At 43.2% G+C, this 12648-nt stretch overlaps 1 protein-coding gene across 2 annotated transcripts in view; it reads right to left on the minus strand.

The window, feature by feature from the left end:
• Positions 1 to 12648, minus strand: part of LOC147029063 (tetratricopeptide repeat protein 7B-like) — a 251547-nt gene that overhangs the window by 162404 nt on the left and 76495 nt on the right. For both annotated transcript variants that reach the window (XM_085879989.1, XM_085879990.1), the window contains exons 4-6: positions 8071 to 8195; positions 6503 to 6621; positions 3655 to 3733 (exon numbers count right to left, since the gene is read on the minus strand). In XM_085879989.1, the coding sequence (XP_085736115.1) occupies positions 3655 to 3733; positions 6503 to 6621; positions 8071 to 8195 (323 nt within the window). The remainder of the gene's footprint in view (positions 1 to 3654; positions 3734 to 6502; positions 6622 to 8070; positions 8196 to 12648) is intronic.

Consider the following 12648-nt stretch of genomic DNA (forward strand, 5'->3'; position numbering starts at 1 on the left):
TCTAGAACACTGAACGGATTAGGAGGTAATGGAACAAAAGCAACAGTAGAGAGAGGTGGGATACGAACAGCAGAGTTGAAGGACAAAATATAGAGAGACTTGGACAAATAATGGATATAGGAAGGAGTGGGGTGTTGGGGAGAATGCATGAGGATAGACAAGATGGATACAGAAGCAAACTCTCAGGAAAGGAAAACTGTAAATTTGGAAGGGGGTGGGTAAACAGGGGTAGTAAAGATCATGGCTTTGGATTGGGAATGATCTGAGATGGTGGAGAACAGCTGTCTTGAAGACTTGGAGGGAAGAATGAGTATTGAAGAGAATGTGGAACTTGGTTCCACAGCTGGCGAAACCAGAGTTGGTGTCAAAGCCACCCAATGCTCGCCTGTTTATACATTTATCGTTTTTAAAAGAATCTTCCAATAATTAATATTTTTTTATAAAGCATTGAAGTGAAGTCTGATCCAAATAATTTTAAAGCAATATATGTATTTGTATATTGTCATCAGTAACAAGAGCGCAAGTGAGCACAATATACGCCCGAACAAGAAGGTATATACAGAATTGTGCTACAACATGGAAAACAGCATGCTGGTTGCCATGGCAACCACTTTAGATGACGAATGTATGTCATGACACCGTCTCCACAGTCTGTACCTATGTACCAAATATGAAACGTGAAAGTTAAAAACTTTGGGAGTTAGAGTGCGGACAGGAACGGATGGAAAACAGCATCCTGATTGCCATGTCAACCACTTTAGATGACAAATGTATGTCGCGAAACACCGTCTCCACAGTTTGTACCTATGTACCAAATATGAAACGTGAAAGTTGAAAACTTTGGGAGTTAGAGTGCGGACAGGAACGGATGGAAAACAGCATCCTGATTGCCATGTCAACCACTTTAGATGACAAATGTATGTCGCGAAACACCGTCTCTACAGTTTGTACCTATGTACCAAATATGAAACGTGAAAGTTGAAAACTTTGGGAGTTAGAGTGCGGACAGGAACGGACGGACAGACAGACAGACAGACATCAGACGGACAGACGGTATCACACAATACGCCGCGATATATATATATATATATATATATATATATATATATATATATATATATATATATATATATATATATATATATATATATATATATATATATATATATATATATATATATATATATATATATATATATATATATATATCCGACGTATAAAAAATAGTGTGGTAGATAAAAACATGAGAAAGGAAACAAGTGAAATCCTTCAATACAGCGTGTGTGGTGAAGCACATGAGTACACTAATGTTAAAATATGCAATCTATGCCTTTTCATTTGAAAAACAATTAAAAAGTGTACTTAATATTTGAAACGTAAAAATCTTGTTATTATTGTGATAAGCACCTTACATATATAACAGAAGGAATGAAATCGTTCAATACAGCGTGGCAGGAGGGCGCAAAAGAATGATGGCAAAGAAGAACTTAGCTTTCAGCATTCGGCGATCGGCGCGAAATGCGATGGTGGGCGGAAATGACGTCTTTCGGCGCGAAATGCGATGGTGGGCGGAAATGACGTCTTTCGTTCATTCGTACATGAGAGGGGCGCGTTTCTTGGTTTTTTCCCGTCAAGCAATAAATTAATTGGTTTTCACATGTATAACACATTAGTTTCACAAATTTCCATTGAAATACTCGGGTATTTCCGTCAAGTCTCGCTATTTCCGTCTAGGTTACGCACTGCATCTACCGGACGGCCGTCATTGGCTGTCTTGAGGCAAGTGGGGGGGGGGGCAGGGGGACAGGGGACACCGGAGACGTGGTACACACCGGGGACATTTCAAACTCGGTGCAATTGTATACAGCGCACGCACTGTAAAAATAACTTGCACCAAAAACTTTAACATTTTCACGCTCACGCTGACACTCATGCCGGGGGTATCGCTCTAGCTCTCTGTTCTTCGAACAGGCGAGCGAAAAACAAAGGAACAAATAAGTGAAGGTGAGCAGTGATTCTGGATTTTGGGAACTTTTCTAGAAGGGGATTGATGGTGGACTGCGTGCACTCTGCAGAAACATTGGGGGGGGGGGGGGTGGAGAAGTGGACAAAGCACGGAAAGAGCAGAGGGTGCAAGACCAGAAAGGAAGTGGTCGAAGACACAGACCTCTGACCTGTCTGCATTTGGAAAGTAGTAAGCCCATAGATTCAGCTTCATCATGGGAGATTCCAATAATCTTAAAGGCCTTGGTTTCCACGGCATCAAGCTGAGCAAGATGTGAGGCAGGGAAGCCGTCGCAGAGGGGAGAGCAGTACTCCATAAAGCTGCAAATGAAGGCATTGTAGGTGGATAGGAGTTCAAGTATGCCAATGAAGGACTTTATATGACAGAGGATGCATGGTCAGCAGCTGGCTTTGGAGGCCAACTGCAAAATGTGGTTTGCCCAAGAGAGATAATGAATGGTAGTGACACCGAGGAGAGAGGAGAGAGGAGAGAGGAGAGAGGAGAGAGGAGAGAGAGGAGAGAGAGGAGAGAGAGGAGAGAGAGGAGAGAGAGGAGAGAGGAGAGATTTGTCTTGAGTGCAAAATATATTCCAAGTGTTTGACCAGTTTATGATTTTGTCAATGTCTAAAAAGAGGGAAGAGGCTGTAGCCTGCCAATCTGAAGGAAGAGGGATGTCACAGCACAGGGTGGAGTGGTCAGCAAATACATTAAGGGGATTTTTGAGAGAGTCAGAAAGATTGTTGATGAAGATTAGGAATTGGACTGTGCCCAGACTGCCTTGGGGCACTCCAGCCTTGATAGTGAGAAGAGATGAAAGGATTCCTTGAGTAACATACGTTGGCTACGAGAGTAGAGGAAGTCAGGAAGCTATGTGTGGAGTTGGCCTTGAATGCCATAAGCAGAGACTTTGGAGAGCAACCCAAGGTGCCAGACTGGATCAAAAGGATGATGTATGTCCAGAGAGTTGGCCCTGATTTCATTTCTGACATCTGATATTCTGACATTGACATCCTCCATCCACTGTTGAACGAGTAAGAGCAGCATGGACTAGGTGGAGTGACCTGATCTGAGATGAGTGTACCATCCCTTCGACCGACATCAAGATGAGGACCAGTCTGCTAGCATTTGCTGGTGGATGATAAAATTATGGGCGAATCACTTCAACAAAGAGTAAGCGAGTTGTCACTGGTACCCAAGCAAAATTCCAGCCTCAGCTGATAGCAGGCACATCAGCGACACAGCCATACTCACCAGAAATGATGAATCCAGCAGCCATGTCCTACATAAGCTTGAATGAGCAAACCTTGCAACAGTGAAGTACAATTTTGTCCACTCAGTTAGTCAGAGGAATCATGCAGTTTCTGCATCAAGACAAATGATTCTTTAAAGTACCAAGAACATTGCATGGATATGCTTCAATCGCTAACACAATGCGGCAAAACAGGCAGAGCTGGTTATCATGGGATGTTTGACCTTTTAAACATAGCTCAGTTTTAAGCAATCTGCCACTGTAACGAATACAGCACATGAGTCGTCTTGGTTGTTTATCACTGAGGTTGCCTCATCACCATAAGGTTACAAGTAAACCACAAATGCTGTTTTGTGTGAGGTACAAGCTGGAAGAAAACATAAATCGGTGAGACACTGACCATGCGAAGGTTCTGCGTTGTGCGTGTTTCAACAGCACGAAGGATTTTTCGAAACCTTCCAACCCCACGTATCACATTCCTGCAAGAAGAAAAGATGAGGATTCTCTCATATTTGGTTACAATGTAGGTGAATGTTCAAAATCAACGCATGGGGATAGACAATGCCGAAAGCATTAACGACAAGCAATAAGAAAACAAAGACAATGAATGCTTGTGTCACATTGACAGTAAAACTGTGATCATACACTACCATTGGAGTGATGCGTTATTTCCATGAGCTGCTATGGCTTTATCTCTGCTAACACAGGAGAAATAGCAACTTCATTAATTTTTTTATAAAACATTCGAATCTCTGTTGGTCACAACTTTGAGCAATGTCAACGTGAAGCCAATAAAATTGCTACTCAGTTACCTATTAATACCACCAGCGGGCACCCACGCCCTTTGGACAGGAGTACCCGTGTCAAGCCATCTTCATTGAGCAATGTGCTGTGACTGTCTTGTGAATGCACTTAATACATTTTGTCATTTATGAAAGAAACATTATTGATCAGAACATATGAAATCACCAACATTGTAATCACCGCTGTGAGAGGTGAGGAAAGCGAGCGATAAAGACACCGCTTGACAATCAGCAATATTCTAATAACCACTGTGAGAGGTGAGGAAACATGAGGTGGGAAAAGCATGTGATTTTCCGCACCACAGAGATGGACCATTGTTTGCTGATGCGCAGAGGCGATAGCAATAGACATGACAACAACAGACACAAACAATAGAGGGAGCACTCGGGAGAGTGCAAAACCTCCGCCGCCAATACTGCTGGGTCACTCAAGTAAACCTTATATCTTATTCATTAAATACGAGTACGTGCCCATAAAAATATAATAATAAATAAATAAATAAACAAATAAATAAATAAACAACACAGGCCGTTTCTTCGCTCTCACGTGCCCGTACGTGCGTGACCCGGAAGTTCGACATTATTCGCAGTTACGATTATTCGCAATTTATTTTTAATACCCAATTATTCAATTAGCGCCAATGTATTTTACCTTTTCGCAATGTCGTGGCAAGGAAAAACAAAAAGAGAAGAGAAGAGAAGAGAGAGAAAAAATTTACTTCCTGGTTCGGAGCATACCAGCACTCTGATGTTCCCGAAATTTATACACCGTCTAATATGAAAACGATCATAACTTGGGCCATTGTGTTTATCGATAAATGCGCATAAGAAATCGAGAAATTATTAGAATACACGAAGTCATCACTCTCCGGAAGCCCGTACGTTGTAACCCGTAATGGGGAACGTGGCTGTGCTTCCCTTCCCCATCGGCCACGCCCACGCAACAACGTGTCTTGCCATTGGTTTGGTAAATAAATGGCCATAACTTGGGAAGCGCTTGTCTGATTAATATCAAACCTTGAAAAGGCACATCCTCAGGTCCCCAGCAATATACCTGGCAAGTTTCAATTAGGTCGGACCAGAGGTTGTCGAGAAACAGCGGTCACACACACACACACACACACACACACACACACACACACACACACACACACACACACACACTCTCACACACACACACACACACACCCATACACACACACACCCACCCACACACACACACACACACACACACACACACACACACACACACACACTGCTGGAATTATAGACAGATGATGTCAACAGTGCGGACAGTTATAGTTCTTTTCGCCAACATTTTTTTTTGGGGGGGGGGGGTTGGAAATCACTTAAAACATGTAGAAATGCAAAAAAAAATTAAAAGAAATCGAAATTTTGTTGAAAAAAAAAAGTTGCAAAAAATTGTTTTTCTCTAACAATTTTTTTTTGCAGGGGGGGGTGGAAATCACTTAAAACATGTAGAAATACAAAAAAAAATTTTCTCTAGATTTTTTGGGGGGGTTGGAAATCACTTAAAACATGTAGAAATGCAAAAAAATAATTTTTTTTTCTCTAACAATTTTTTTTTTGGGGGGGGGACAAAGTCCAAAATTTAATGGCATGATCCTTGGACCATACCTAACCCCCCCCCCCCCACCAAGTTTCGTCGAAATCCGTCGAGGAGTTTTTCCGTAGTACTGTTCACAAACAAACAAACAAACAAACAGAAAGGGGTGAAAACAGTAACCTCCATCCATCTTTGAAGATGGCGGAGGTTCATAACGATGCTAGGAAAAACGGTCACATCCAATTGATCAGTGCCACGGCCAATCGACGAGTGAATATTGGCAACACAGCTACAGCCACACAACCTGTATTATAGTAGAAAATAGTAAAAAGGTGCAAGGGCTGGCAAGATATCTCAGAGCTATCAGACTCACCTTTGAGCTGTCTAGTCTGTTTTATTTCTGATCCTATAATAAACTTTCATCCTGGTGCTTTGAAGGCAGGGTGTTTCCTCAATGAGTATGTCATTTCTCAGAGGGGACATGAAAGTGGGTTGTTCAATCTGCCAGCATTTCCTTGTTGAAATTAATGATCCCATGGTAGCTTTTGAAAAGCAGAGGCTAAAACCTTGGACAAGTTCTACATTTTTGCCTTTGTTGAGGGCCGCTTCAGCGGCAGCATGTTATGGAGTAAAAACTATTCAGCAGATATCTTCAGCTTGTGAAATGTGTACAACCTCGTAGTGGAGGCCAAAATGCACTTAGATTGTTATGGAAAACTAGCAACCATGAAGAACCATATTTATGTCAACCGTCCAACAAAAAGATCTTGGTCAAATCAAAAATGGAAATGGTGACAGAAGTTAGACAGTCAAGACAAAAACATATAAAGCAGTACAAGGAAATATATTTTCATCACAAACAAAAATAAAAAACATACCCATTGCGGATGTGAAAAATTTGAGCATTCTGCAGTGCAACCTCAAGGAAGCAGCCCAACTCCTGTTCAGTAGCCAGCATAGTAGGCCTCGGACTGCGATTTTGGCTACTGGTAATTACCTGAAACATAACCAGAGCACCATTGATGGTTTTTTTTCTTTGGGAATCTGGAGGCATGCTTGCAATATCAATGGGAAAGATTTTGGGAACTACCCACAAAATGTATGTACCTCACCTTTTGCAATGTAAACCACACCTTAAACACACCATCATTTGCTATTGGGTTCTATACTTGAGCAGAACACTTTCTGGTGCTTGCTTGGAACAGTGGGTGGCCTTGCAGCAACATCATCAGTTTGTTCCATCCTTTTACATAAAGCTAAACAATCTACTGATGCATTAAAGGTGCTGTGTGCACATCGAAGATTAATTGCAAGAAGGCAGAATTTAGCTCAAAGAGTCCAGAGACTAAATGGCATTAGTTAGTAGACACATAGAGGCTTGAAGGTAGTTGCTGATACAAGAACACCATTACCTGTGGTCACCTTTGTTAATTACAACATTATATAATATATATACATACATACATACACAAATAATGTTGTAGTTAAAGGTTATTGCAGGTAATGGTGCTCTTGTATAAGGTAGAAGAACTATGTCCATTGGAGATGAACAAATTTGGCAGAAATGACGTCATCTATAGCATCCCATGTGAAGATTGTGAAGCCAAATACATTGGACAAACGTCCAAATGCTTATCCACACAGCTAACCGAACACCAACGTGCTACAAGGCGACAAGAGAGGTTGTCATTGGTTGCAACACACAACACAACACAACACAACACAACACAACACAACACAACACAACACGTTCTCATGGAGTAAGACAACTATCCTTGGCACAGGATTATTAAGAGTGAACCGTGAGATCATCGAGGCCTGGTACTCCTGTGAAAACACCATCAACCAACACATTGACTTGCATCCCACATACAAAGCACTACGCAATCAATTGCAATGTCAACACACACAGAAGAGTCATTCAATTTCAGGGAAGCCTTGTGATGGGTGAGGACTTGGACCAATCCATTATGCAAACTGTCCCCAACGGAACTTAATGGTGTTACCATCACACCATTCTCAACGCCTCTGGGGAAGAGAACTAGTTTTATCTTCTCAAAGTCAAATAATAAAGATCCCACTGTGTTCTTTGTGAAGAATAAGTGAGCTATCACCAGCACCCTGAACAAATTACAAATTCCTGCATCAACAGTTGAGTATCCTGCGTCAGAGTGGCGACCTGTCCAGGATTGTAACCCTGAGCCAGATAAACCACCTCGAAGCCTTATGTGCATGCCAAACAGCACAAGGAAGTTAACCAACCAACCAACCAACCAAAAAAAACTCAGTCATTACAGAGCGGGAGAAAGGCAACCAGGAGTGCACGTATGAGAAAATAACTTTTTGCTCCACCCTCTCCAAAGCTGCTCCACATTTTTGTTTTCCGACAAGCCAACTTATTATTTTGTCCCATAAAACCTGAAGTTATTTGTAGCTCGACACTGACCCGTTCCATCTCTTGCAAGTAGAGCAGCGCAATGTCTCCAGCCTTTTCATAGCACATGACAATATGTTCTTCACGAATGGTTTGCCGTGAGGGCGATGCCAATGTCTGCTCCTGGAGGCACAGCCCTGCACAAACAGGAATCCAAAACCAAGAAGTCAATGAAAACTGCTTTCCACAAGCATGTCACATTATCTTATATATTATTTCCGAGTTTGTGGTTTCGTGTCGTGCTATCTTCGACTTTGTTCTGTGCTCGAGTAACGTGATATTCGGCTTACATTATCTCAAAGACCATATGAGGTGCATGGTACAAAAAAGTAAATAAAATGGTTCTGAAACAGTGAAATCGTATTCCACTTACTGCATTAAAGTAAAATTACTACCGATACTCTGCATCAGTTCCTTTCTCAAACATACCCACCCCAACATGTCACGCAGAGCGTGGGTTATGCTAGTTTAATTATGAATTAGCAACATTTGTATGAATCAACATTAACATTATTAATCAACACCGACTTGCAACATGATGAGGAATTTCTATGTTGACTATGACGACACAGAAAAGACGGAAGAGGAGAAATGGCATAGACCTTGAAATTGTAAATATAAAATTAGCTTTATACGCCAGAGAGATACGACACTGACCCACAACAATATAACCATGGTCTGTGATCATTGCATTATTTAATTAGTTTCAAATTAAATTATTGTGTGCACATATATCTTTACAATTAAATTCTAACTTAAGTTTCCCCAAAAAAGTACTCATTTTAATCCGACTATACTAAAGAAGGCAATTCTATGTTAAGTATGTATGTATGTATGTATGTATATGTATGTATCACGGGGGTTACATTCCAAACCCCCCCCCCCCCGCGAAAAGTGAAAATCCGCAATGAATGGATGCCTCCCAAATATCAAAAAAATTGACTCGTCTGGTCTGGTCGCCTTGGCAGTGATCGGGTTCGAGGTGCCGGAGATCGACTCGTCTGGTCTGGTCGGTTTGGCAGTGATCAGGTTTGATCAGGTTTGGAATTGAAACTACTGAAGGAAGAGGCAAGATCAGGCAATCAGATAAGGGAGAGCCTGGAACAGGAGATATAAAGAGGAGAGAAATCTCTGGAGCAAAGGAAGGAAGAATTATTGGAAAAGTAAAGACAGTTCGAAGAACTACAGGGAGAAATGGGGGAAGTAGAGTGGAGTACCCATGAGTTGGAACATGAGAAGAGCAAACTGAGCAAAAGAATAGAGGAGGAGCAAATTAGTAACGCCCGGGATAGAGAGAACTTGGAGGAAGACTGGAAAACAAAGCAAAAAAAGGAAAAACGGAAACACGATTTGAAATTGCAACAACTGAAGAAAAAGGTAAGATCAGGCAATCAGAAAAGAGGAAGCTTAGAACAGAAGATAAAAAGAAGAGAGAAATATCTAAATATACCATCAGAGATGGGGAATCCCCCACCATTGAATGAAAAAGGTCATACATATTCCAGATAATGAGGGAGGTGAATTGGAAACAAGACACCATTTGGTCATCATCTCGAAAAAGTTCCCCAGGGGTGAGGAACGTAGTAACCAAAAATAATTGAAATCAGATAAGTGGTTTTCCATTTATTACAAAAAAAAAATTTCAAGATGGCCGCCCCAGTCAGCCATCTTGGATCCGGCCACGCCCAAAATCAATAGGGTTCTTCCTTTTCAGGTGGTACATGTGTGACCCAAATTTCAAATCGATATGGTGAACAGTTTATGAGTTATCGCACTCACAGCTATAAATGTTGACGCCCGGACGGACGGACAGACGGACAGACGGACAGCCGGACAGCCGGACAGCCAGACGCCCTGGGTGACAACAATATCCCCCTTCCGCCACGCGGCAGGGGATTAAAAATATATCATTAGAGATGGGGAATCCCCCGCAATTGAATGAAAAAGGTCAAACATATTCCAGATAATGAGAGGTGAATTGGAAACAAGACACCATTTGGTCATCATCTCGAAAAAGTTCCCCAGGGGTGAGGAACGTAGTAACCAAAAATAATTGAAATCAGATAAGCGGTTTTCCATTTATTACAAAAAACATTTTTTTCAAGATGGCCGCCCCAGTCGGCCATCTTGGATCCGGCCACGCCCAAAATCAATAGGGTTCTTCATTTTTCAGGTGGTACATGTGTGACTCAAATTTCAAATCGATATGGCGAAAAAACATTTTTTTCAAGATGGCCGCCCCAGTCGGCCATCTTAGATCCGGCCATGCCCAAAATCAATAGGGTTCTTCCTTTTCAGGTGGTACAAGTGTGACCCAAATTTCAAATCGATATGGTGAACAGTTTATGAGTTATCGCACTCACAGCTATAAATGTTGACGCCCGGACGGACGGACGGACAGCCGGACGCCCTGGGTGACAACAATATCCCCCTTCCGCCACGCGGCTGGGGATAAAAACTAAAGGAATACGGTAAGACAGTGGACGAAATGAGGAAGGAAGACTGCAAAAGAGGTGCGGAGATGAGAGGAATTATGGGAAGAAGCGGATAGGAAACAAAAAGAACACAAATTGGAAATTGACCAACTAGAGGAGATGAGCAAGAGAATGGATGAAATGAGGAAGGAAGAATGTGAAAGAGGTGTGGAGATGAGAAAGGAATTAGAAAAAAAAAGCTTCTGAGTTATGGAAACACCAAAACAAAGAGACGGGATTACAAAACGATCTGAGGATGTTGAGAGAGGAAAGAAAGAGAACGGAGAATGAAATGTTAAGGAGCCACACTGTGCAGATCGAACAGTTAGAAACAGAAGCAGGATTAAAGAATGAGATTCAAGAAAGAGTAATGAAGGAAACAATGAGATTGGAGAAGGAGGAACAAGAGAGACAGTGGGCGAAGAAACAAAAAAGAACAAGGAATGAAACAAAAGGACAAGAACTGAAGGAAAAGACAAGGTTGAAGTACGCGAATATCGTGAAAGAACGACGAATGAAACAGGAAAAGGAGATTGGCCAATTGAAGGAAACTATGAGATTGGAGAATGAAGAGCATGAGAGACAGTGGAGGAGGAAACAAAAATAAGGACAAGAACGACTATAGGAGAGAGCAAGGTTGAAGTACGCGGAGATCGTGAAAGAATGATGAATGAAACGGGAAAAGGAGATCGGCCAATTGAAAGAAACGATGAGATTGGAGAATGAAGAACATGAGAGACGGTGGGGTCGAAAACAAAAACAATATGAATTTGAAATTAACCAACGAGAGGAGAGAGCAAAGTTGGAGTCCACAGAGATGGAAAAGCTCCAGAAAGATAATGAACAACTAAGGGGGCTCAGAGAGGAAGAACGACTCAAATGGGAAGGAAAATGGAGCCAGAAAGAAACGGAGGTAATGAATGAGGTGACGGAATTAACAGAGACACAAAGGGAGACGCAGGAATTAAAAGAAATAACAGAGACACGGGAGATAGAGGGTGAATTGGATGAAACTAAAGACGAACACACACATGGAGTTAGTGAGGGACAATGAGGGGGAGCTTGGGGAATGTGTCGTGACCCGGTGCAAGCAGCAGGATGGCCTTCTTCAGGAACGAGGGGAGGGAATATGCCCCCTTGAAGCAAATCGCGACGAGGTGGGTTCGGTCGCTCCGTGCGAGTTAGAGGGGGCGAGTGCTGTGAACGGGTACACACGGAGCTTGGGGGGTATGGAGGCCCCGGGAGCGCTTGTGGTAGCGCGAATTTCCAGCGTAATTGTCCCAGTGTGTGTGGTTAAAGGTGTGCTGAAACGCGTGCATAGCGTAGGTGAAAGGCCATGTGTGAAAGAAACCGCGTGTGTGAGGTCGTGGTATGAAAGGGAGATGACGGTTGGTATGCGAGAACACGCAACCGCGTGTCCGGGTGAAAGTGTCATGGGGAAGTGTGTAAGTGTCATGGCACGTGGAAGTGCGTGCGTTGAATGGCGACGAAGACGGCGCCAGACGAGGGACAAAGGTCATGTAGCGGCCGTAGCTGTTTTGGTCAACGTGCCGGATTCGCACAGCAGCGCGCGCGGGTTCCGTGCTGTGCTTCGCACGAGGCCGCTGCCTGCGCGCCTGCGCGAATTAAATCCGGTCCGGAAATGCCCGCGGTGGATGCAAGCCAATCCCACGGACGGACAGAAGCTAGGCTGGAAATATGAATTTGGATCAGATGGGTTCTCCAGGCGAGCATGTGTGTAAAGCTCCATGTGGTCTGCGCCATGTGTTCTGTTCGCAGAGCGCGCGAAGCGGCTTCCCCGATGCGTTACGCGTGCCCCGGCTTGCGCGAGAAATCGCGCTGGTTCGGGGTGCGAGTGACGTCATCAGGGATTCCGCGGCGCAGGTTACGGACAAACAGAGCACATGTATGTACTCACGTGGGGAATCCCTCGAAAAGCGAGGCTTGCTTGGGATGTGCAGTGACGTCGTGGATGCACGTATGGTTGGAATCCTGCAGGAGGGGAATCCCTGCCGGATGTTACGGTCCGAGAAGGGACGAGGTGCGCGAAGCGCGAACAGCTGCCATGACGTCACGGGGAAAGGAGCGCAGTTTGCGAATTGCCGCGCTGGTGTGC

This window comes from Eptatretus burgeri, chromosome 4 (genome assembly GCF_056783735.1).
Source record: "Eptatretus burgeri isolate ZD-2024b chromosome 4, Ebu_testis_v1, whole genome shotgun sequence".
Lineage (NCBI taxonomy): Eukaryota > Metazoa > Chordata > Myxini > Myxiniformes > Myxinidae > Eptatretus > Eptatretus burgeri.